At 40.2% G+C, this 24620-nt stretch overlaps 1 protein-coding gene across 1 annotated transcript in view; it reads left to right on the top strand.

Moving 5' to 3' along the window:
* Nucleotides 1-476: 476 nt before the first annotated feature.
* sntg2 (syntrophin, gamma 2) overlaps nucleotides 477-24620 on the top strand; it is a 49017-nt gene continuing 24873 nt past the window's right edge. The window contains exons 1-8 of the mRNA XM_042073394.1: nucleotides 477-872; nucleotides 20180-20317; nucleotides 20938-20994; nucleotides 21280-21337; nucleotides 21986-22029; nucleotides 22580-22621; nucleotides 23736-23823; nucleotides 24226-24317. Of these exons, the coding sequence (XP_041929328.1) occupies nucleotides 804-872; nucleotides 20180-20317; nucleotides 20938-20994; nucleotides 21280-21337; nucleotides 21986-22029; nucleotides 22580-22621; nucleotides 23736-23823; nucleotides 24226-24317 (588 nt within the window). The 5' untranslated portion in view covers nucleotides 477-803. The remainder of the gene's footprint in view (nucleotides 873-20179; nucleotides 20318-20937; nucleotides 20995-21279; nucleotides 21338-21985; nucleotides 22030-22579; nucleotides 22622-23735; nucleotides 23824-24225; nucleotides 24318-24620) is intronic.

The following is a 24620-nucleotide window of genomic DNA, read 5'->3' as shown; positions in this document are numbered from 1 at the left end:
AGTAAGGTGACTTAGCCTATAGAGATGTGTACAGTAAAATGCTGCAGCTTAAAATGAAATTTTCTTCAGGGGGCGGAGACAAATAACTACAGCGAGCTAACTAGTGCCCTCTAGCAAACTTAGTACTTTTGCCAAGGGGAGCATGGCATATCTGAAGACACCACCCCCTTCAAAACTAGAGAGAGAGAGAGAGAGAGAGAGAGAGAGAAATCTTACGAAAATGCATATACATTTTCTGTTGAAAGCATATGAAAGGGAAAAAAAGAATTCAACCCTTACGATACAATCAGATTGTGAACAACCGTGTTTTTCAGACATTTAACAGTTAAGCACTGACCTCGCCGGATTGCACTCGTCCTGGCGAATAGGAGGGGAGCGCGAGCGGCAGCAGGTGGAGGAGGCAACATGCTGCACAGATTGCGCTTCGCGCCTCTGCGACTACATCGTTTTCTACAGAGAGCAGCTGGCATCAGGGTGCAACGGTCACTTCAAAGCAGCCTCTTCCAGTTGTTTCTGCTCCACGACGACCATGCTCTGAAATATATATATTTTTTTCTACTTCATCGTTGTCTAACAATGGCAAAATATCGACAATGTTGAAGTATTGAGGACGTCTACCTGACAACTTGTGCTGACAGGGTAGGCTTCGTTTGAAGTATTTTTCGAAGAGTACAGAATGCGCGTCCCTCCGCCGTTGGACCACGGAGAGACATCGGCGGACTGAACTTACCAGTGACTGTTGGATAAATGACTGATCAAAGTCTCTTTGACTTCAGGGGACAGAGCCTGCGGCTGAATGGGCAATGAACGTGGCCGGCAAGCACCAACCTGATATTATTGAGCGACCAGCTAGTCTCTTAGTGCCAACATGGGTGAGCACAGCCCTTTCCTTCATCTCAGAGGCTACTGCCCCAGCTGTAACCACCGTAAACTCCTTGGGTTTGATTTATTGCGCTGCCCTATGCTTTAGTATGGCCTAGATTTCGTATTTATTTGACATAAATGGATAAATAAGGTAAATAGTGTCTTACCTTGTGGTCTTGAATGTTGATAGCCTACATTTTGTGGAATAGTTTCAAGCGACGGCACTTTATTAACATCCTCCTCACTAACACTGCTTTGGCAACTAACATTTCGCATTAGGTAAGCCAAATGACTGAACATATTCTCTCGAGTAGGATGCTGGTACTTAAACCTTTAATTTGATTTCACTAGCCAGCTGAAATAAAACTATTATAAATACTGATTTATAGCAATACCGTTTGGTAGCCTATGTCAATAACCAGATATGCATGCAGTTGCAAAGAAAAACATCTATTTGCTATGGCGTCTATAGCTATTATGCATGTCTTAGTGATAGAATGGGTTTATGTGATTTGACTTGACTCGATAAAGTAGACGACTGGCGGAATGACCTGCTCTGAAAGAGGTATTCACGCGAAGTTTGGGGCGTCTTATCTGAATTATAAAATGCTAACTATTTATCATTTATTCTGATGTCGTATATATTCCACGTAAAAGACCCAGACTCAACGGTGTTTGCAACTTGCTTGGTTAGGAAGAGCGGATACAGTATACAGTATGACTGAAGGCATATTTCTTTGGGCCATTTTAGGGCTTCGGGCTTCTTCTTTTTAGAGAACGGTTGGATACAATGCTTTATCACTCTGCTTCTCATGCCCTCTTCTCTCTCTCTCTCTCTCTCTCTCTCTCTCTCTCATTTTTGTATGTGCCTTTGCGCGCGCTCCTGTGTTTGCAAGTGGATAGTGTGTGTTGAAATAATGTCATCACATCTCTCTGAATCTATTTAAATATAGTATACATGTATGCGTTCTCTTCATTGTTAATTCAGTGCAGCAATAGGTGTGTGACCATGAACACTTACTAATATTAGAAAAAATAGCTGAAACATGATTAGTAGAATGTAAGTATGTGCTTAGGCAACTGGGTGATGCTTTCTGACTTCTTTCCTGTATTTACCTTTGGTATGTTTGTATTTCAGTTTGAGTATTGTGTAGTGAGATGTTTTGAATGAAAAATCTGTTGGCTTGGGGGATTTTATTCTTGAATTCTTCATACTGGTTTCTTCTGACTTTTTTCTCTTGCATTTTTTTTATTTCCCAAGTCAAGACCAAAGTGAGAGATTTGGCTTTGTATAACTATAAGAAAATCATTTGGTCTGATGCAGCTTCTTTCCACAATGGTATGATCATTGTACAACAGTGTTGACATCAGTGTCAAGTTCCTAGAAAAATCAGTCAATTCATTCTCTAGATTTTGTTTTTCATTGTATACTCTCACAATTTAACGATGGAGATAGGTAATTTTATCATACTGAAAGAATGTCCACTGAGCTGTTTTGTCCTTGGACACTGCCAAACTGAAGTTGCTATTTGAAAAAAAAAATAACAAAAGGAAAGATCACTCCTACCAAGATGAAAAGATAAATAGTGAAAATTGTATTAATCTGTCCTGTCAATTTCAGAGATTTAAATCAACACCAAAGTCAGGGCCATGTACAGGTTATTTTATGAATAAATCATACTGCTACATCAAAGCTGAATAATAACAAAACATTATACTCTACTTATACATAGCAAGAATCTATACTAGTGCTGCTTTAAGGTACACTGATAATGAACTAGTAGCGATAATGATCATAGACTGGTGATCAGGGAGGGTTTATTCTGCAACTTTACATTTAGTGCCTTGCAGAATATTATATATTATCTGATGGATATATGATTCAAAAAGGATGAAATTACAATGAACGCGACATCTAAATGAGTGCTGCTCTGATGCTGTATGTGTCACGTAATGGGATATGGTAAGCATGGGACCTTAAGACTCATTCAGTCACAAGCATAGCTTATTATTATAAACAACTGCATCAGTTGTTGTGCCGTCATGGCTTTGATTTTTAGACAGCAACAGCAGGCCAGCCAACGTTTGAGTATGTAAGTGAAATGAAGGACACTGGCTGTACCTGTTGCCTACTGAGGTGGTCACTTGAGACCAGATTGCCCGAGTTTCTTAAAGAAAAAATCAATGAATGCTTCAGTTTTAGAAGGCAGTAATGTATCAATATCCTCCTACCCCAAATGCACATTTAAACCTACCCTACTATTCCTCTGTATCTTTCTTTTACATTGATTTGTTTGCTCTTGGCAGGAAAAACACTCATCTTTAATTATTGACAGATGTAGCAAAGATGTTGTTCAAAGGTAAATTTGGTGTCCTGTAATATAATATTTATAAGAATGTATGGCTGTTTCTTCATTATCATGAACACACACATCTCTTTTAACAACATTGTCACTGAAGAGTGTGAAGGGGAGTGCTTCCTGGACTCAAAGCTGTATATTTGAGGTGCTCTTTGGATGGAAAACAGATTGTGTGTGATATCAGTTTACTGATAAGAAAGATTCAACAGGAATCAACAGTGGTATCTCCTGTGAGATGTTAACCAATGTCCCCTTCAGTTGTATTGTCTGGTGCTGTATTCCTATGAAATCCCATTCAAATTTAACATTGAATCAGATGCCACCACCAAGACATTGTTATTGAAACTGTGTCTATGAAGATCATAAACCCACCCATTTAACCCATCCATTCTTGAGAGTAGATTGGATACTGGATATGACTGTTAATCATTCATTCATTATTCATTTCATTTTCATTATTCAGACCATATCCTTTGAATGGAAGTGTCATGAGAATCTGTGTGGTCTATTCTTTCTATTGATTTTGGCATTTAGATGGTTGGACAGTGTTGATCCTGTGCCTCTCAATGTGCTAATTCGGAAAATATGTAATAGAAATTTAGTTTCAACAAAGAATGTATAAAGACAAACTTGTCAGACTTATTCATCAATTACTATTACCACAAGAGCACGTTCTTTCTATATACTGGTAAAGACTAAATTGAATTGTGTATTGTATTAGCCTGACGTAGCCATACTCAATTCTAGTCAGAATATGAGTCTGCTCTATTGGGACGTAATTATGGGGCGTGTTTCAACTGATACAGGGGGGGGGGGGGGGAATTCCTCTGCACTCAATTGGATAAACCTAACCAATCAGAGCAATGAAATAACTCACCGTGAGATGTAGGAAGAACACACAAACCATCCTTCTTCTCCACAAATGCCTTAACATTGTTTTCTGGTCTTTTGTAAAAGTTATTGTGCCGTCAATATCTCCTACATCACTCATTAGCGAAATCTAAGAGATACAGTACGTAGTAGTATAGGCTATTTAAGCAATATAGCACGAGTGAGAGTGGGATTGGTCATGGATATTCCCACGGGTGTTGTTCGGCAGTAGCCACGAGGCCGGAGGCAAAAAACAGAAACATAGTCTACATTGCAGAACCACTCAACTTTATTAATTTATGGTGATTTATGGTGAATAAATGTTACACTACTGTGCACAACCCCATATGCTTTTCTGACGTGACGCTGCTAGCACGTTAGCAGCGGTTAGCTAACTACGCTAACGTTAGTTATCTACAAGTCTCCTCCAAGTGACAATCATATTATATACAATGCTGGCAATGCTGAGAACAATTAGCATCCTCGTTTATCTTACTTACATTGAATTGACTGTGTGGCTTAATCCACAGATGTGGTGAAGACAAACCTGTTGAACAAACCCTACAAACATGTTATAAACAGCTGGCTGTCGCAAATCCCTCTAACAGGTGGTCAATCAGAGATTAACGAACGAGGGAACAACATGTCACAATGCAACATGCTGTTTTCCCATGATGAAAGTGAAACCATGAGTTTTCCCACATTTCAACTTTGGCCAAAGTTTTCAGAACTAATCGTTTTCAGTGATAAAACCTCATTGAAATAATATGCATTTTCCATATAGGTTCTTAGAAGCCATCTGTCTTTTTCTAGCCACAGCGTTTTTGTTGCAGACATAATCAACCTAAGCATGCTCGGATGACATGATAGACGAGGCGCTATTGCTCACCTGTCCATCATCGTAAAGTCCGATTTGATTGGTCCGCCAGATTTGGGGCGAGCATAGTTGCTCCACAACGGAGCAATGCCAGACCGACTTCCCGATCTCAAATGTTGTGGGCGGGACTAAGTTTGGCTGGCACCCAGGCTAGTATTGTTTGGTATTCTACTCAAAATCAAGTGAGTGGAACTTAGCAAACACTTAGCGATAGAGGCCTACAACATTTAGGTCTCACACCCGGGCCCACCATTCTTAGCAAGTGACACTACTGCTGTTCTTGCCTGTTTTTAAGTTCTGTCCTGATAATTATCATTTTTTCAGTAAAGCCATGTAAAACTTTTATGACATATCCTATTATGTTTTACCTACTTGAAATAGCATTTTTTGTCTGTATACAGCTGTTCTAGGGAAAAGTTGGAAGTGTTCTAATGTCGTGTCATATTTGCATTATACAAATAAAAGTGAATACTGAGGAACAATGAATGAAATCTGTAAAGGTCAGGGTGCAGGGTTAGGTGCATGCTTCTGTCAGAGGCATGCACAGAGGAGTGAGCAGAGAGTGGCAGAAGATGGATCATCTGAGTGGGCTTAATGAGGCAGTGAAAGGAAGTTATTGCACGTTGTTCATACAGTGAATATCATGGTTCTACCAATGAAAGTTGACTGTCTAAACAGTGGCTTGCCAGACACATCAGCGGTATAATGATGGCAGATTGTGAAACGTGTCCATAAATGCCGTCTTGTGATGACTGTAGATGGCTTTGCAATTTTCCCTTCTGTGTTGCTAATGTGCAGACACACAACTGCCTTGCACAGACTGGAAAAACAAGAGGCATTTAATTGTGCGTTATGTGTACCCTTTGATAGCAATTAAATGTTTTGTTCAGATATGCTTTTCTAGCCATGCCAATCTTATTATGCTTTAAGAGCAATTTCCTCTCAAGGTAAATGCACTTTTACAGTTTATTGTGTTTTATGCCTATAATTCATTGTTTTACCAAATCATTGGGTAATAATGGGTATGTATCTTTGAAGTATCATTAAATATAGTCTCTCACTAGGACATGTGTCATTGCAAAGACAACCAAATGGTACCTATCAGATTTAAAATGTGAAAATATAGTATCAGGTCCTTTGACTTAAAAGAGGAGTTTGTGGTTCTAACTCAATACTCTTTTGTGAAATTCAGCAAATTGTACAGCGCTGGCTCTTCAAATGGGAAACACATATAGTGGCTTGAAGTCTGAGCCGTAAACTATTCATGCCAATCAACACGTTGCTTCAGGAATACTGAAGTGAGGAGTGCTTGCATATCAACAAGGCTTTGTCAAAATCACTCACTGCACAGTGTTTCCCACAGAATTGGATTCAATTTGTGGTTGACTTGGACAATGGGGGGGGGGGGGGGGGGGGGGGGGGGGTGCCTGTCAAATTAAGGCGTTCGTGAGGGGACCCTTGCAAATTGCAATTGTAACACAGTTTAAAGGCTGCTGATGTGTGGATGCAATTCATAACGTTTTCTACATAGCCTTAGTTAAAATAAAGGTTCGTACTTCTCCTTGGGACAAGCACTTTTGAATTTTGGAAAACATAACTTAACTTAGTTTAGTCTCTTCAATGTAGCCTACTATGTTGTGATAAGATCTTAGCAGAGTTAACTTCAATGCAGCAGTTTTGAACAAATTTGCGCAGCATGATCACGATGCTAACCGGATTTAATAGCAATTTAGCCAGACGTCTTCTATGCAATGCACCTATGTGGCAACAACAATCCTTCAACAATCGTGAATATTTTGTTAAATGCACATGCAGATGGGCAGCGGGCTACGAGAGAGAGAGCAGGGCGGGACAAGGAAAGGCTGTGTGCGTAAAAAGCGCAGCTCAATGGCAATGCAAGGATTTGATCTTATATTTAATTTAAATTAAATTAAATTAAACATAGAATATTTATGTGTGGCGGCCGATTTTTATTTCGTGGCGCCCCGCCACAGATTAGTCAATGTATGGGAAACACTGCTGCATCTTCAACATTTAATGACGACCTCTACTTATCTGTATCCCTACGTATGTTCTTAAGTCTGTCCAGTAATTTGAAACTGTAGTCGTGACCATAAAAGACCATAAAAAATAGAGGGTGTGTTAGGTGTTTGATATAATTCACTGACAGAGGATAGACTTCAGCAATTTTTCTGAAATGCTGTCTTGTCAGTCACATGAGTCAGTGAAATTTTGAGCTTTGTCTACCTCCCCTGTTTCTTCTCAGTTATAACTTCCCTCCCAAACGAAAGGTCTACGATGTGGAGTACCTTTGGGATGTGTTGGCCGTTTATAAAAGGAAAGCAGTGCCCTCTATTATGGCTTAGAGAGACCTTTGTCTTTGTGAGGGAAAGTTTGTAAACTCTCCCAAGGGTTACCATCTGTGGTTGCTATGGTCACCGGAGTCCTTCATCTCCTGCGGATGCAGAGGGTATTCACTCAGGGGAAGAGAGGTTGTGAGAGTGAGAAGTTTGCAGTTCTCTCTCTCTCACTTTTAACCTGCTGCTGAAACACTAGTGCAGGTACAGCTTCTGCTCTTTGTGCTCTGAACAATGAGTGTGGACAGTGTTACTGAAACAACAGATTATTTGAGAGATCACTTATATTAGCAGTTAAACATGTAAAAGGGCTTTTTTTCCCACTTTGCCTGTTTTTATTTGGAGTCATCGTTCTGCAAAGAACACAGAAATATATTTATTCAAAATGTGCTGTAATTACATTATTTGTGAGTTATTTGGATCAGAATCGGAAAAGCAATCTGTTTGGTGTCAATCTGCATAATTAAGCGATAATGATGTGACATGACAAAGTCAGGAAACACTCTGTTGAATGCTCTGTTGAATGGAGTTGTCTTTGGAGGTCAAAGTTCAAGGTCACTGTGACCACATGTTTTCGTCCCGCTCTTGTAAATGCAATATCTCAAGAATGCCTTGTGAAACTTTCTTAAAATTTAGTATGAATGCTTACTTACGTAAGGGATAATGTATAGAACGCCAGTCATTATTGGGAAATTAAGTCCCAACAGGGCGAACCGGACCCCGAAGCGCAGCGGAGGGGTCTTGTTCTGCCCTGAAGTGGCATTTGCTGAGAAACATAGTTCGCAAAAACAAACGTTGAACTTGAATCAAACATTCTTTAGAACACAGTTAATCAACCGTCTGCTTTCACTTTTGAATGAAGTTCCAGTTCTTGCATAGTGATATGAAATACCTGAAGTAGAAGCACAAACTCCGTTGCCATTGACAGTGGTAATTATATGTTTGCAGCGGTAATTACATGAAAATATTTTACCGTAGAACTTTAGGAAAGCCCATTCAAGTCAATGGATCGTTCTATTTGCCTTGTGAAGAGCCATGTAATAATGAACGGTAAGATGATCTGATTTGATTTTGAAGTTCAAAAGTTAAAGTCACTGTGACCACATATACTGTATGTCTGTTTCTTGTGAATGAGTTATCTTGACAATGACTTGAGGCACGTTCTTCAAATCGGGTCAGGTCAACTGGTTAGATTATTTTCAACTCTATGATCTAACCTGCTTGAATCCAGACAAACCTGTGCAGGTTGTTCTGAAAAGGATGCCATTGACGTCTGTGTCCAAATCACCAAAAACTCAGGAATGTTTATTTTCTGTGGAATTGAGTAAACTACTGTATTTAAAACCTCTGATTACAAGAAAGATGTGTCTGCTGCACTTCTGAAACTGAAGAGTTTAATGCACCAGTTTTAGTTTAATTTCAGTGCTGGTTAGACCCTGGAAGTCGTAACGGGTTGGCAATGGGGGTCAATGGGGTCCTTTCCAGACAGACCTGCAGAGCAAATTGTGATTTGCTAACAGGTTTGTCTGGGTTCACCCAGGTTATGATCTACGTTTTACATGCCTCGCCACACAAATGTATGACAACCAGAAAATGAGTATTTATATGGAATGATTGAGCTTTTGTGGATCTATAGATATGGTTGGTAAGTTGGTCTTAATATCTGAAAATAGCACCAACAAGCAGTGAGAAATGAGTGTGATATTTTATTGCATACCAAACAGAATTATTACCTAATATGGAATTTAGTTTACAGAGATACACAACTGTGATTTACAAAGCTGAACAACCAAAAAGACCTTTATGTGTCAGATCTCTAATCAAGCTCAGACAAAGCGTTATTGCAAAGAGTATAATTTGATTGTGTTTCTTTGCTCCAGTAAATCAAAATAGTTTCTCTCACAGGCCCAGTACACAAACGAATTGGGGACTGGGACCCTAAAATAAAATTATGCCTTAAAACTTTGCAGTGCTTTTGGACTAAATATCCAAACTGATGGAAGGCATCTTGCAAACAAGATTTAGAGTTTTCCCATGACGATAGGTAGACTATATAAAATGTTGTCAGGAAGTAAAGTTTTATGGTAGGCACTAGGCAGATTAATTATATAGTTTGTGTGAATGGTGAAGCCATTCTGTTCAGGCAATTTGCACAGAGGGGAAACATTGTGTTTAGGCTGATGATTGAAGTGAAGACATTGCATTTACAGTAGGAATGAACCTGACATGAGGCCAAACCTACAGTATTTGCATTGTGGCCATCTGCATTGCTACAGCTTTACAGATTTACAGGTACCGTATTTGAGACAGTATTGTCTATTGTAGTGCGTAAGATAAACACTTCTTGAACAGGCCAGGCTGCAACATAATTTTTTAATCAACACATGGCATACAGTAGTGGACAGAGTCTAGATAGCCTATGCAAATGTTACCAGTTAAAATTCTGTTTTCAAGGGAAGTCATACTTCTGATTATGTGTATGCATAAGGGATGCAGCAGTTGGGTGTTGACACTTATGCGAATCTCCCTGTCAGACCACCAAAATGCAGTACAAAGTGGAGAAAAATACTTAAGAGACTGATATGATAGCATCCATAGTGTACTTTTCTACGGGGTTGATTAGCTTTTTGAAAACCTTATTGCACTTCAGAAGAAGGTATAGGAAATGTTATGTTTTCTGTAAACCTATAAGTTATAATAATGTGACAACAGAAACATTGGCTAAACCAAGTCTGAGAATATCCTCATCAGCATGGGATAAACATATGTTTAGCCAAGGCAATGTCAGGGAGTGATTTTGTTCTGGATCCAAAAAGCATGTCTTAGGAACATGTGTGCCATGACAGGTGTACTGTATGGACAGCTTAGTGTTTTAGCATGATGTTAGCATCAGGCAGTAAGATCAAATTGAACACTACTTATTGCCCAACATGAGCTGCATTTTACTATATTTACAATCATACCAATTGAACAAACAGGTTGGAAATATACTTGAATGACTAAATAATACTGAATGCATATTGTTTTTAAATTTGACTCAATCCAGATTATACTCAATCCTGAATAAATTGAGTTGAATTGAGAGAAAGAGATGAGAAGGGGGGGTACAGAGGAGAGAGAGAGAGAGAGAGAGCACAAAAGTAGAAGAGTAGTGTTAAAAAGATGTCTCGTTTTATACCTCAGTAGGTCATCTGGAGTTGAGTAGGACACAGATTAGTATGCAGAACTAAAGCAAGATTCTTGCGTATGAGACAATTATCAGACTGCTGACCACATCAGGGAGGTCATTTTTAAGACTGAACATTAATATGTTACATTACATTGCATGGCCAAACTCTGTGGTGTAACCTCATCAGTGCACCAGTGCAGAAAGCAAGTTGACTCCCTCACCATAGAGAATGTGGCCTATTTATCCAGATGTGTTAAGCCCTTTGCAGGGTTGTGGTCAGTGGCGTAACTATAGTAGGTGCAGCAAGTGCAGTCGCACCAGGGCCCGTGACCTCCCGGGGCCCGTCGCTACCCCCGCAATGCATTTGCTGGAAAATTCTATACAGGTCCTTTCTGACTACCGGCGTGCCTTTGACCAGGCCAAGGCTACAGCGCAGACGCTCGCAAATAAATGGGGGGTTCAGAGTACATTTGAAAATGTTAGAGCACGGAGAGTGAAGCGTCACTTTGACGAACTATCGGAAGATGAGCGCTTAACCGATGCAGAGAGATACTTCAAAGTGCAGGTATTTAATGCAACTCTGGACATCATAATCAGTCAGCTCTCCCAAAGATTTGCAAGTATGCGGGAAACTTGTCATGTGTTTGAGTCTTTATGTCCTATGACCCTTCAACTCGCAGGTGATGATGAACTGCTTGAAAAGGCAAGACGTTTGTCAGACCATTATAGCAGGGACATTGCACCGACATTCCCAACACAACTCCTCTCATTCAGGTCTTGCTTTAAAGCAGAGATTTCACAGAAGTCATCTATTTTTCAACTTGCCAAAATGCTGGTGGTAGATTATGACAGTGTAACATCCACATTCGGGAAAGTGTGTACTGCTCTCATGTTGTTTCTGACATTGGCTGTGACTGTGGCAACAGCTGAGCGATCTTTTCCCAAACTCAAACTTATTAAGGAGCAGCATGGGGCAGGAGAGGCTCAGTGGGTTAGCTATCCTGTCCATTGAAAATACGAGAGCCAGAGCATTAAATATTGGGAACATCGTTAACGATTTTGCACAACGAAAGGCTCGTAAGATGGCCTTCTTCTAATGGCCTAGTTCACGCATATTGGGGATTGTATGCATATAAATGATTTTATTTGGTTTCTGCACGGTTACATAAGTGAGGCTACATTAAGTTTTGTTTCTGCGCAGTGTGAGTTTATAAGCAAGCAATCTACGCTTGCAGTTTCAGCAGAGGGTTGAAGAGGCGCATTGAGTGTTCCGCATAAATGCGAGTTGATGTTAATGCAGTAATATTAGATTACCCTGGCCTGCAGGCTGTTAATAAAATTATTTTTAATGTTTTCACAAATAATGGATCCTATGTAGTCGTGTGTTACTACTACTAAACTACTTCGGTGCCTCAGGCCCTTTGCAGTAAACAATTGAAGTCACCCTTAATGTGTATTGCATGTATCAGAGTTAATTCATCCTGGGCCAATGAATGTCGGTATGGGGCCCGCATAGCACTCTCGCACCTGGGCCCACCATTGGGTTGTTACGCCACTGGTTGTGGTTGCTGCACACAGTGACAATTTTGTTGTGAAAAGATCAGGGAGTACTCTGTCTCTTTTGCCATCTGATGACATTGAAGTACAGCGTCTCAGTTTTCTCAATTTCATCATTCTCAGAGTGAAATTTCTTTCCGTAAAATATATGATTGAGAAATGGGGTGGAACATCATGGGTCCACATTAATTAAAAAAAAAAGACATGCATGCAATACTGATCCAGGGCTACTGACTAACTTTTTATATTGGTGCACCTAACTTAATGTCCATACAAAACAAATGTATTTTTTTGTGACTTTTGTGGCTTCACGTTTGATTGGTTGACAACAGTATGACTTTATTTGATTGGTTGACTACAGCACAACAGTATTTGATTGGTTGAATAACAGTACAACAGTATTTCTGATGCAGATTACGAAGCTGTTGTGTCCTATCTTGCAGTCCTGTTTTCAAAGCGCTTGTTTTGTGATAAATGCTTACAATGTTGTTGTTAAGTTCATGATCATGGGGCGGTGGTAGCGTAGTGGTTAAGGAGCTGGGCTAGCATGCAGTAGCTCTGTTTCCCTTGCCATAGCGTGAGGTATTGTTTCTGTTTGAACGTACCAATCCTTGTTAGAAGAAATAAGATTGTCCTTACTGTTCCGGCACCTGACTAGGATTTTTGGACTTGTGATTTTGGATTGTTTTCCTAACTCTGTAAGGCCCTGTATGACCTGGATTGTGTAACTGGATTTTTGCCACTGGATTTGCCCTTGATTTTGTCTGAAGTAAAAAGTCTGTTCTCCGCACCTGAGTCTAATTCACACATGCAGTCTTCAGTTGGCATGAAGACTGTAAGAGAGACCAGGTCAGAGTTGCAGTCTGAGCCTAAAGTGTTGAATGGATTTTGAAAGATGATGGGCTCTATTTTGACGATCAGAAACACGGCGCAAAGCCCGACGTAAAGCTTACATCCAGTCAGTGGTGGATTTTCGTGCCATGCGCTTCACTTTTAGCTTTCACTTTTCACTTTTATTAAGTCTTGTGGCCAGGGATTTGGCAGAAGGTGTGGTCTGGCGCATGATTCAAAAATCGCTATCTTACACCCTCTAAAAATCATTATGCCACTGACCAAGAAAAACCTTGTCTATAGCGAAAGGTGCATACAGTATAAAGCACAGCTGAAGACACACTGTCACGAGATGTAAGCAGCAACTCCTCTGCAGGATACATGTCCATAGGTTTTTTATTCAGTCATTCCAACACTCTGCTAGTCACAAACAGGTTTTAGTTAAACATGGTTTAGTGGAATACCTGTTCCATACGGTCTTGTGTGCAAGCTGATTCCTTCAAATGCGCCGCTGACTATCAAAATACAGATGCACTGTTTGAAGTTGCGCTGCTTGCTGTTAAAGAGAATGACAGATGTAATTCTCATTGGTTTAAAGGATGTTAAGCCCAAAACACACCCATGACTGATTAAGAAACATAAGAACAACCTTTGTTTACATTTTACATTATGCATTGCTGTTTGGTGTGTAATTTGTTTTTGTTTTATGTGAAAGCAATAAAAATATATTAACAAAAAAAAAGATCAACCTTTTTGCGCCAAGCGCCCGGCATTTGATAACAAATACACCCCTAAATGTATTTAAGCTTTTTGCCTCTGACCATCCGTTTCTGATCGTCAAGATAGAGCCCTACAGTATATGTCAATCAAAGCTTAACTGTTTTGAACATGGTATCCCTTGATTTCACTGACTGAACAGTTATCTTTTGAGATTCATTTCCACTTCTAATCAAGGCCATCGTATTGAAGTCATGCTAATCATGCCATGCTCTCACGCCAACCTGCATACTTTAACAACTCTACAATTATATTTTCTTTTTCTTCTGCTGTGTCCATTTATTGCAATAGAAAATGGCTAGGAAGAGAAAATGCCCTTCAGATACATAGGATAAAGGCCGAGCTGGCCCTCCATTTGGATTACAAAGATAATTGCGCTCTGGCGAAGAGTAAGCATCGACAAACTCATAGGCAGGCCATCAATCAGGCTTAGCACACAACGAAGCAGGTCCTCTCAGCTTCTGGCTTTATCTCCGATGCCTAATTCCCCACGTCCGGGCTGTGCGATTCCCTTTCTGGTGCCACCAACGACGAATTCCGTAGCACTCTGAGAGTGCCAGAAGAGATTCCGCAATTATTCCTCCAAATCAGTTGCACCCTTACAATATTAATCCTGGGCTGCTGGTGTTTACTCACCAGATAAACGGCTGTTCTTCCTCCCTCCATTATCGCCTGGCGCCCCACCCCTGCACAGACACCCCATTCATTCTCATCTCCATTCTGATTTAGGGCAGGTATGAATTTTAATGATGTCTCATACACAAAAAATGATGCTATTATATCTGTCTTCTTCAAGTGTCAGGGTGCAATACCACAGTGCTTTGGGCATAAAGCGAAGAATAGATACTCCCCATCCACTGCTAATGATGATGATGATGATGATGATGAGGTGGAGTAGAACTTGAAGTGAACTTGAAATTGGCTCTCAATATTGATGCACTGCCTCTGTGTAGTCATTGTGATTTGCAAATAAGTTTCAAAGCATGATAGAACAGGGGTGCCTAGAGAAGTCGGGGACTGTGATCTCATATTAAAATATACGTTATATATAAGTTGTTCCATTAGGGTTTATCTTTAATGGGATTATAACACTGTAATGATGTTTGATATCATAGTGTGAACCATTTTAACTTGATATGGCTGTTGTGGGCTGAGAGTCCATAGCAGCAGCATCTGTGACAAGCACAGCCAAGCAGATGCATCCAGAGAAGCTACAGCTGGGGGGGGGGGGGGTCAAGAATAAATAAATCTTTGCAGGTTTGTGTATGTGGATGGAGAAAGGACACGTCACTGAAAGGCTGGAGGATCCATCAGGGAAGGCTAAAATGCCTGGATATACAAGGACTCTGCATTGAGAACTACTTGGTAGAAACTAGCTGATATCAGTCTTTTATTGAGGGGCAGGTTGAGCAACAAAGACCGTAGGATATCAATACCCCTGCTACACTTGAAGGAGGAAATGGCATACTTGGCTTTGGATGGTGGGGATCATGCAGCTACTGAAGAGCAGCGACAAATCAAGCAGAACAAGAAACAGATATCTAGTGTGCAAAAGACCAAGGTCAAATGGCCTGAGGCCACAGACACCAGGAAATGAAGTTCCATCAATGATGATTTAAAGAGAAATTTAAGAAGGATCAAAAGGGACAACAAAAGATAAACTGAATGGAATGGGTGAGGTCAACTATAATTATGGCATGAATAGACATGAAACCTGTCTTAGAGCTAGAAAAGAGATGGCTGGTTGGTTTGTTATGAAGGAGCTGTAAAGGAGTTGTCTGTGGCTGCTGAAAAGGTAAGCCAATTGTTACGGCTGAGGTACTCACAGACTACTTTGGGTCTTGTTTGACTCAGAGATATGTGAAATGTTGTCTCTGTGTTTCTGAAGGGGTACTCGTGGATGTTTCTGTTTATAATATGTCCCGGCCCATCATGCATGTCGAGGGTGGTGGGACCGGGACGCCAGACACCTATACTGAGCCTTGTGGAGGTGTTGTGGGTCTAATCCAACCAAACACAGATGAACGAAGGTGCTTGCTTGATAACCCCAGTGAAATGCTCACAAAGGCAGCTCTGTTGGTGATGTTTTTTTGGTTCTTTGGTTAGGCATTCAAGCTACTGGTAGCACATGTTGTGCTGTTAAGGAGATCCTTTACAGATCTCGGGTACAACATGTGGCACATTTGCAACTGCCTCCAGCCAATTGTGTATTGTTGCTGTATCTCATGTCATTATGTGTGATGTGAAATAGGCTTGGTTGTTGATCACCAACACCTTTCCTGTGTATATCTGGAAAAAAAGGCATGTTTGCATGTACAGTACATTATCATACTGTAGGTGAAGTTGTTATAAACAAAACGTTGAAACTAGAATTAATTTTATTACTCTTCAAAGTAATTAAAAAGTCATTAAAAGTGCTTAAATATGTTGGTATGACCTTTTTTACATGACTAAGATGAGCTTATGACAAGATGGCATCAACATTTTAAGACTAATTGTGACTATATAAGCATGCATTATTTTTTATGAAAAAAAGAGAAAAGAAAATGTAAAAAGAAATTCACGTAAAGGAGGCAACATATTGTACGGAATCTGATCTTCTTAAAGATCACAGTATCCTGTTTATCTGATGGCATGTGCAGCAGTTTGATTCCTGTGTTGTATGTGTCAGGACCTGTAATGTGAGGAGTAGGCTTCATTAACCTATTGACTGTTTCACAGAAACAAGTTAGTGTTACATATTGAAAGCAATAAGGTTTTGGAGGAAGAAATAAGCTCATATTTGGGTCCATTTTGGGCTAATTTGGGTCATGCCTTGCAATCATAAACAGCCCAGTATGAGGTTGATATCAGTGTTCTAAGAATTCAAGCATTTGTCAAGTGCTACTATTGCAGTACAGTGAATGGCTCTTTACAGTGAATGGAGCTTTAGCTTCTGCCAAGAAATGAATGAACTAAAAAAAAATGAATAATTAAAGACAATGCATTATAAGGGAGAGGATAGAATAATGTGTTGCCCTTCTTTAGATGGGCTGTGGAGAAACAGAAAGTGGATGGGAGGAGGAAGGAAGGATCGGAGGAAAGGGATAGAGGATGTACACAGGGGAGATGGAGGTAGAGGGCAGTGACTAGGGGCTAGGCTGGAGGATGGCTTTCAGAGCCTAAAAAATGTCATATTAGTGGCAAGATATGTGCACTGTCATATCTGTCATACCATCATACTCATTTTACGCATTCTCAGATCTACGTGAATGACAATAATCGATGCCAGAAGTTTGGGTTTAACCTCTGAAGGTATAGTTAGGTATGCATAGGTATGCGTGCTCATTTAACAGAGACTCTGGGAAACACACACAGAAAAGTAAACAACTTTAGTAAGGTATACTTTCAAAGTGTTTGTGACAACATTATTGGGAAACCTGACCATGGTCTTTATTCTTTTATCATTTTTCAAATTCCTCACCTTCAGCTATACTTTCCACTACTATCCTTGTAGTAGCAACATTTACGACCTTTTTTAGCATCCACCATTTTATAACTACACAAGATTCTCTTGTCTTTTCCTAAGCCCCAATGAATTCTCCCTCTGTTGTCGTTCATCAAGGTCAAGGATAAGGTTAGGAAAAGACATGGGGTGTATTTCTTTGCCTGTTCACTGTAGCCTAAGACTATATAAAAAATGACACTAGCAGACGGTTCTTTTTTTGCTTTGGTATCATGTTGCTAATGCTAAGTATGTGTGAATTAATTTGAACTGAACTTTTTGTCGCTGAACAAGAAGAGATAATTATCACCCAATAATGATGTACTACTCTTGAAGCATTCATAACAGTTGCATTCATCTCCCATTTAGCCTGGTAGGAATATACCGGTACACCTGATATCTAAAGCCCTTTCATTCTTTTATAAATAATTGTATGTGATCTGTTTGAGATACATACTTCACACATTCTCCTGAGTGAATGCATCATTTCATCTATGACTGACTCACACATGTGCTATTGTTTGTGTATAATAAGAAAGAATATGTAGACATATGTAGTATGCGGCATTAGACCTGAGTGAACCTGCCTTGTATGAGCATAGGTACCCTCCAACCAGGGGAAATGCTGTCATGAAAGGATAATCCATGTTTCATCACTTACAAGTGTTGTGTTTGTTTGTGCTTTGTAGTGTTATTCTGGATAGGGAATGAAACAGAGAAGAGAAAGAGAGAGGGATGAAGAGATAGATGCAAAAAACAAAAACAACAAAACAATAACAACTGGGAACATATAGAGCTTGTCATGTGACCATCATCTTTAGGAAACACAGATGCTTGTGTGATGTGTAACAACAGCCACAGTAAGCTATCAAAGAGTCTCTACCTCTCTACCCAAGACTATCCTATCAGATGATTTGCCTCTTAAAATATACCTACTATTATTATTCATAGTATTCATATATCAGGAGACCTGCACATTTCTATGTAGATCATTGCACAGTGCTTTTACATAAACATGCTGGAATTACATAAACAAAGCTCTGAACACAAATAGTATTCGGTATTCTGACTCATTCTACTAACTTTGAGAATACTGCATTAGATGTACTGTATATCATAGACTTCAGATTTGTAATGTGTCATCAGTGAAGGAAGTGCAACCACTATCTTCAAATGATCTCTGTATGTTGTTGGACGTTTTCACAATTGGATCATGGATCTATAAATGTTAAATATTTCGCTGAAATTTTGCAAGAAGAATATAAGATTGGAATTACAGACTACTCCTTTAATGGACAGATGTTCTGCAGATGGACGATGCCTTCTCACAGGCCCACGAGGTCGAGCAGGAGCAGGAGGGCCTTGCCCTGCACTCAGGGGCACAGCGTTAGCGTGTACTGCCACCACCACAATGTGGTTTGATTAATCATTCTGGCCCTTCGGAGAGCCAAAGGGAGGGTGCTGCGACCTAAATCTGTGTCTCAGGGGGAAGAAGTCGAGGTGCGTTAGAGAGCGAGAGAGAGAGAGAACTAGGGCAAGTCTGAGAGGCTTTCACTGTGGTCGAGTTCCCCATAAAATAAAAATAGACAGAGGTAGCTCATTTGTGAGAGACAGAAATATGGAGAGGTGAACATGAGGAGAATGCTTTTAATAAAACTAACCTATACTGTATATCTCCAAATCACTGCTTTTAATAAAACTAACCTATATATCTCCAAATCACTGTGGGCCTCGTGTGCTGATATGTGGTCATCAGGTCAAATGTAACGTGTATTGTAGCCAAATTGCGGAGTGATGGAGCTGTTCCAATAGTAGATGTTAGAAATTGAAGTCTGAATCATGAAAACAGTACTTGCCATGACCCTACCACATAGAGGAGACATGGTTGAGTTGGCATTCATTTCCATTCCTCTGTGTCCTTACTTATATTACAGCAATTTGTTACCTTGGAGATAGAAAAGGAGCTGTGGCCTACGGTTTGTTTTTTATTTGCTCTCTGTGCGAACACAACATACCTGATCGTTTACACACATTCCGAGCACAGATTTCTTTCAATTTAACAGCCATAGGAATACACATGTGGGAATTTTCAAGTGTAACTAAATTACCTGAGCTCTGAAGAGTGTTTTTTATCTGTCTTTAGAATTCCTCTTTTTCCCTTCCTTCCTGAAATAACGTGCCTAAGTATTGTGGGGCTGAAAATAACTTTCTCTGGCACATATTCAATTAACCTAAGGGTGGGGGAAAAAGTCTCTCTACACAAAGCTGAAATCAATCTTCGGAATTGCATTGTGCTCCTGCTGTTCTCCAGCTGACAAAACAAAGCCAATTCATCACCTTTAGCGTGCCGTGCCCACCCTATGTATATGCTACTGCTATCACCGTAAAGCATTCCTGCCATAACTGATGAGGACATTATTAACTATCTTTACATTTTCGTTTTGATGTGTTCCAATGATAAGTAGAACATAAAGCCACATGAACTTTATTTTTCAGGCAGAATACAGGACAGCATAAGCTTTTATCATCCCCTGAATGAAGATTCACCTCTTGGAGCATTACAATATGAAGAGTTTGGTTCCAAAACACTATATCTCCATTTTTAAAAACATTAAAAACATTAAAAGTCTCATTTAATTGTGTATTCCAGGTAATATCAATAAAATTGCAATTGTTGTTTTGATTTAGTTAAGATAAATGAAGCAACAATACCCAATTAAAGTTCTACTGAAATTACTTAAAATGATTTATGAAAATTCAGTAAAATGGAGGATATAGTGTTTTGGAACCAAACTCTTCATATGTAGTCCAAGAATAGTCTTGATTTCTGTTTTAAGAAAGGGACAGTCAGTGATTCTTTATTGTTTTCCCTTTTCTATTGTAGACTGTTCCCCTAGGGCCCATGTGTATTCTCAGCGTATCCTCGTCAGGTGTGCTTTAAAGATTACAGGCCTGCTGTGTGCTGTGGGAGTAAAAGCCTCAGTCCAGCGCCCGCTATCACGCTAACAAATGTCCAATATCCTTTATCAACAGACAAAATCCGGCCTTGCCCTGGTGTATAATGAAGATAGTGGTAATACCTATGATATCCGTCTAAAGCTGTCGAAAGAGATGCTAACCTTACAGAAACAGGATGTGGTCTGTGTGCATGGAGGGGACCCCCACTTAAATGTAAGTACTTAGGCTTTTCTAGTAAGCTCACCGGGAGAATATGATTGTGCCTTCAGACATCTTTTAATTTTTTTTTAATATATATATATATATATATTTGCCTTATTTAGAATTGACAGACATGTTCATTTTTCATAAGCTGGGTTTGTTTGTTTTTGGAGTAATTCAGTGTTTTCAGGGGAGGCATTTCTCAGTGGGAACGTTGCTTAGAATCAGTGGAGTGAGAGACATAAGAGTATTTTTCATTAGATGTGACATCCCATTTTCAATGCTTTATGGTTAGGGCGCAAACATCATGTGGAGCTTGTGTCTGTTATTATGTATTCAGTGGTCACGCCACTGGGGCTTACTGTGGCTCCAGCACCCTTCTTGTTGACTTTACTGCAATGTGCTGGGTAGAGCTGATACAGATTTTACTGAGACGTACTGTCTCTCAGCGAGCATGATTAAAGGTATGGGTGAAGGCATACTTCACTCTTTATAGATAGTTTTTGACAAGCTATTTGTCTCAGGTTACCTTCAGCACACACGGGCTGGAATGATGGCCGTGCATATATTTGCATGCATAGCCTACTTATGTCTGTTATTATTTTGCCAAACTAAATTCCCATTTTTTAAAGCACAGAACTGTTGTACTTCGAAGACAGCCGACTGGAGGTCTCGGACTAAGCATCAAAGTAGGTTTAATTTGATTGCTTTTTATCTTTCCTTTTGTCATCCATTATTTGGCCGCTCCATTCTCATCAGCCTTAGCGCATTCAGAGGAAACGTAAGTCGACTGTGTGTGGCAAATCCATTGGGTTAAAGATAGAGCTACAGACAGAAGATCAAGATCCATTACTCTGTTGAAATGCAGCTTTGATAAAGCCATTGATCGGAACTGTGGAGTGGTGCATGGAACATCTTTGGCTGTGGATCTGTCAACAGTATGGTGCAGTGACTGCAATTCTTCTGTCTTTCAGGGGGGTGCTGAACACAAAGTGCCTGTGGTTATTTCAAAGATTTTTAAAGATCAAGTAGGTAAGGCCATTTTGCAGCTTCCTGTGTCAGTCCAGCCCAGACAGAATGAAGGTCAGGAGATTTTAGTATGTTTAGACACTTCATCAATAGTGGTAAAGCAAGTAGTGTAAAAGGCTGTGGGTAGCCAACATGAGGCAAACTTATGGTACCCCAAACTCCAGCAGAATACGAATCTCTTGATGTCTCAGATGAATGTAATGTAATTGGTCTCTACCATGTCATGTTAGACGAGTCGTTCCCCTTTGAAATATCCAGAGGTTTTGATTATAGTGTTCTTAGAAAAGTTTCCCATTTTTTTCCCGCACTGAAACTATTGTACTGACCCAGCTTTCATTAGCTTAGCAGGGCTTCAAAAGATTCCATGGTGCGTTATGGCAACGCATCGCCTCTCAGAGTAACACAAATCCGTTCCAAATGGCTAAGAAGTTTCATTGTTTCCATCAGTCATGCTGAGATGAGTTAATATCCAGATTTGTTTAATATTTAGTCATGGATTAGCCTGTTCCTTGTCAACCCAGCCTACTTGCTGTTATAATTGGAGACTAGTCAGATGCAGGCATTGATTGCTATTTCCAGCCTTTTTCAATGTATGAAATAATTCATTCTGTGTCAGTGCCACCATTAACCTTTACCCCCGTCCCCTTGCAGCAGATCAGACAGGGATGCTGTTTATCGGTGATGCCATGTTACAGGTTAGTGTATCCAGCATGATGATCCCTCTCTCGCTCGGACTTCTGGGGGGTCATAGGTGCATGTCAGAGGAATGTGCTCCTGCATTTTAATAAAGCTCTTCTCCTCATCATTTTCGGCGACTCTGCCACGCTTTTAACCTCTGCTCCCTCTGAAATGGGCTGAAGAGCCACACTAATGAAACGCTCAGACATTATTTTGTTTCTTGACCACGCTGACTGGTAGGGGCCAGGTGAGGACTTAATTAAAGGTCATCTTGTCAGTGCTTTCCATTATGCACCCTTTCAGCAAAGACAGGTATAATACTATAACTGTCTGTATTATAGGTAACATGTACAGTATACTGGGGAATATAAATTCCATTCGTCATACCCTGTTGTCTATTTCAGTTTCAGTATGACTTTTTGCCTGAATTTGGATTAGATAGATAGATAGATAGATAGATAGATACTTTATTGATCCCTAGGGGAAATTCAAATTCAATTAATTTCCAGTTGATCTTTATTTATGTAATAAACTGACCTCTGCTTTGACTTCTGTTTTTCTTCATAGGTTAATGGCATCAACGTTGAGAAATGCACTCATGAAGAAGTGGTGAGTATTCCATATATATATATATATATATATATATATATATATATATATATATATATATATATATATATATATATATATATATATATAATAGTGTTATTGAATCCTGTGCTAAGTTATATTTTTGATGCCACGGTTCACAAAAAATCAATTAGGAACAAATTCATTACGGGAAGAACTTGTCAAATTTAGAAGCCATGGAAGGGGTGCTCTAAAGGTTGTGCAAGCCTCTCTCACTCCCCCTGCTCCTCAAGCTCCAAACAGCTGTTCTTCATTCACTGGGAGGAAGTCAAGAGACATGATTAATGATTTCTGTCCTCCCCTTCCAAAACGAGAGCAGTTTAGAAAGCCTGGCTCTCACAACTGTTTCACAGAGGAAGGAGGGTGATGGCTGATTCCACCAAGAATACAGGACGGTTCTTGTTGGAGGGCATCACCACATATGACAGGATAGTCCAGGGGAAAATATTTAATCAATTGTCATATTTAGTTGAGCTAATTCGAGTGAGTGAAGAAATGCTCTTCAATTTGCATTGGCAGTATATTTCTTGTATTGTACAGAATGGAACATGCCTTTGCAAAAAGAGAAAATTGGATCATGACATTTCCTTCATCACAATTTCCTGATGCAACCTTGTCAGATCTTGTAGAAATCGGACGAAAGGACTTGTAGCCGGCAGATGGTGAGAGGGTAATTACTCGTCTGAGAGACAGTTAGCCGCCCTCTCACAATCACACGAAGACTCCATTTAAGGTCGCCGGCCCCTTTGTAATTATTCATTGGCAATCGCATGATCCTGCATGTTGAGTGAGATGTTGGGTCCTCATTGCAGATTGCACTTGAATCCCATCTACTCAATTAGGCGTGCAATGAGTGTGTGATGGGGTCTCATCGTCTGTATCATTTTTTTCTCTGAGGAAGGGCAGTATTTATTTCCATGATCTCCTTCTCACCACAACCACTCTCTTGTTGTTTTTCCCGCTCTTCTGCTCTTTTCACTATTCAACAAAATGTATCTCCCTTTTTCTTTATTGTCTTTCTTTTCCCTCCCTTTATTTTCTTTCTCTCTTTCTCTCTCTTGCTCGCTTTCTTCTCTCTTTCTTTGCGATGCAGGTTCACCTTCTGCGTACGGCAGGAGATGAAGTCACGCTCACTGTTCGGTACCTCAGGGAAGCTCCAGCTTTCTTAAAGCTGCCATTAGGTAAGCGCTCAGACAGGGCGGTCTACACGGCAACATGAAACAGCCCAGCCGAGGTGTCAGCGGCGGGCGCTGAGGTCGTTTTTCACCATTTGACTAAATGCCTAGTCACAGCTAGTACAACACATTTGATGGATGCTTATTTAGACAAACTGACTGTTTGCATGAACAACAGTCCTCTCAGTATTCATGTGGGTTTCTCTGTCCCATTTACACCCCTACACGGAAATAAAATTAAAATTGGGAAAGGCTAGAACACACACAGAGAGAAAGAGAGAGAGAGAAAGAGAGAGAGAGAGAGAGAGAGAGAGAGAGAGAGGTCAGACGATGCCCTAGAGCATAAAGGGTTTTGTATAGCTATTGCTGGAGACAATGAGGCATTAATGGGGCGTATGTGCTTCTCAGGCTCTCCAGGACCTTCCAGTGATGACAGCAGCCGAGCGTCCTCCCCTCTCTTTGACAGTGGTTTACATTTAAATGGGAATTCAAGCAACACGGTGAGTCTTTTCCCCCACAATCCCTTGCATTTCTGCATCTGCCTTGGGGCTTTTATTTACCCTTAAAAAAAAGTCATTGTACCTTTCATTGGGGTGGGAGGGGGGGGGGGGAGTTTGTGATGAGACTAGAGAGGCTTTGTTATGACAGAATCAGGTTGTAAATACAGCATTAGCATCGTAGGGTAAATAAAAAGCGAGCTGATGTTTACCTCGAGTGCATGGCGAGATGAGCCTGGCTGGCTAAATAGCAGCTGCAGTGGTCCTGATGGCTCATCCTAGTGTGCTCTAATGTTGTTTTTGTGT

This window comes from Alosa sapidissima, chromosome 19 (assembly GCF_018492685.1).
Source record: "Alosa sapidissima isolate fAloSap1 chromosome 19, fAloSap1.pri, whole genome shotgun sequence".
NCBI lineage: Eukaryota > Metazoa > Chordata > Actinopteri > Clupeiformes > Clupeidae > Alosa > Alosa sapidissima.
The sequence above is the reverse complement of the archived record's forward strand: the minus strand, read 5'-3'. Positions and strand labels throughout refer to the sequence as shown.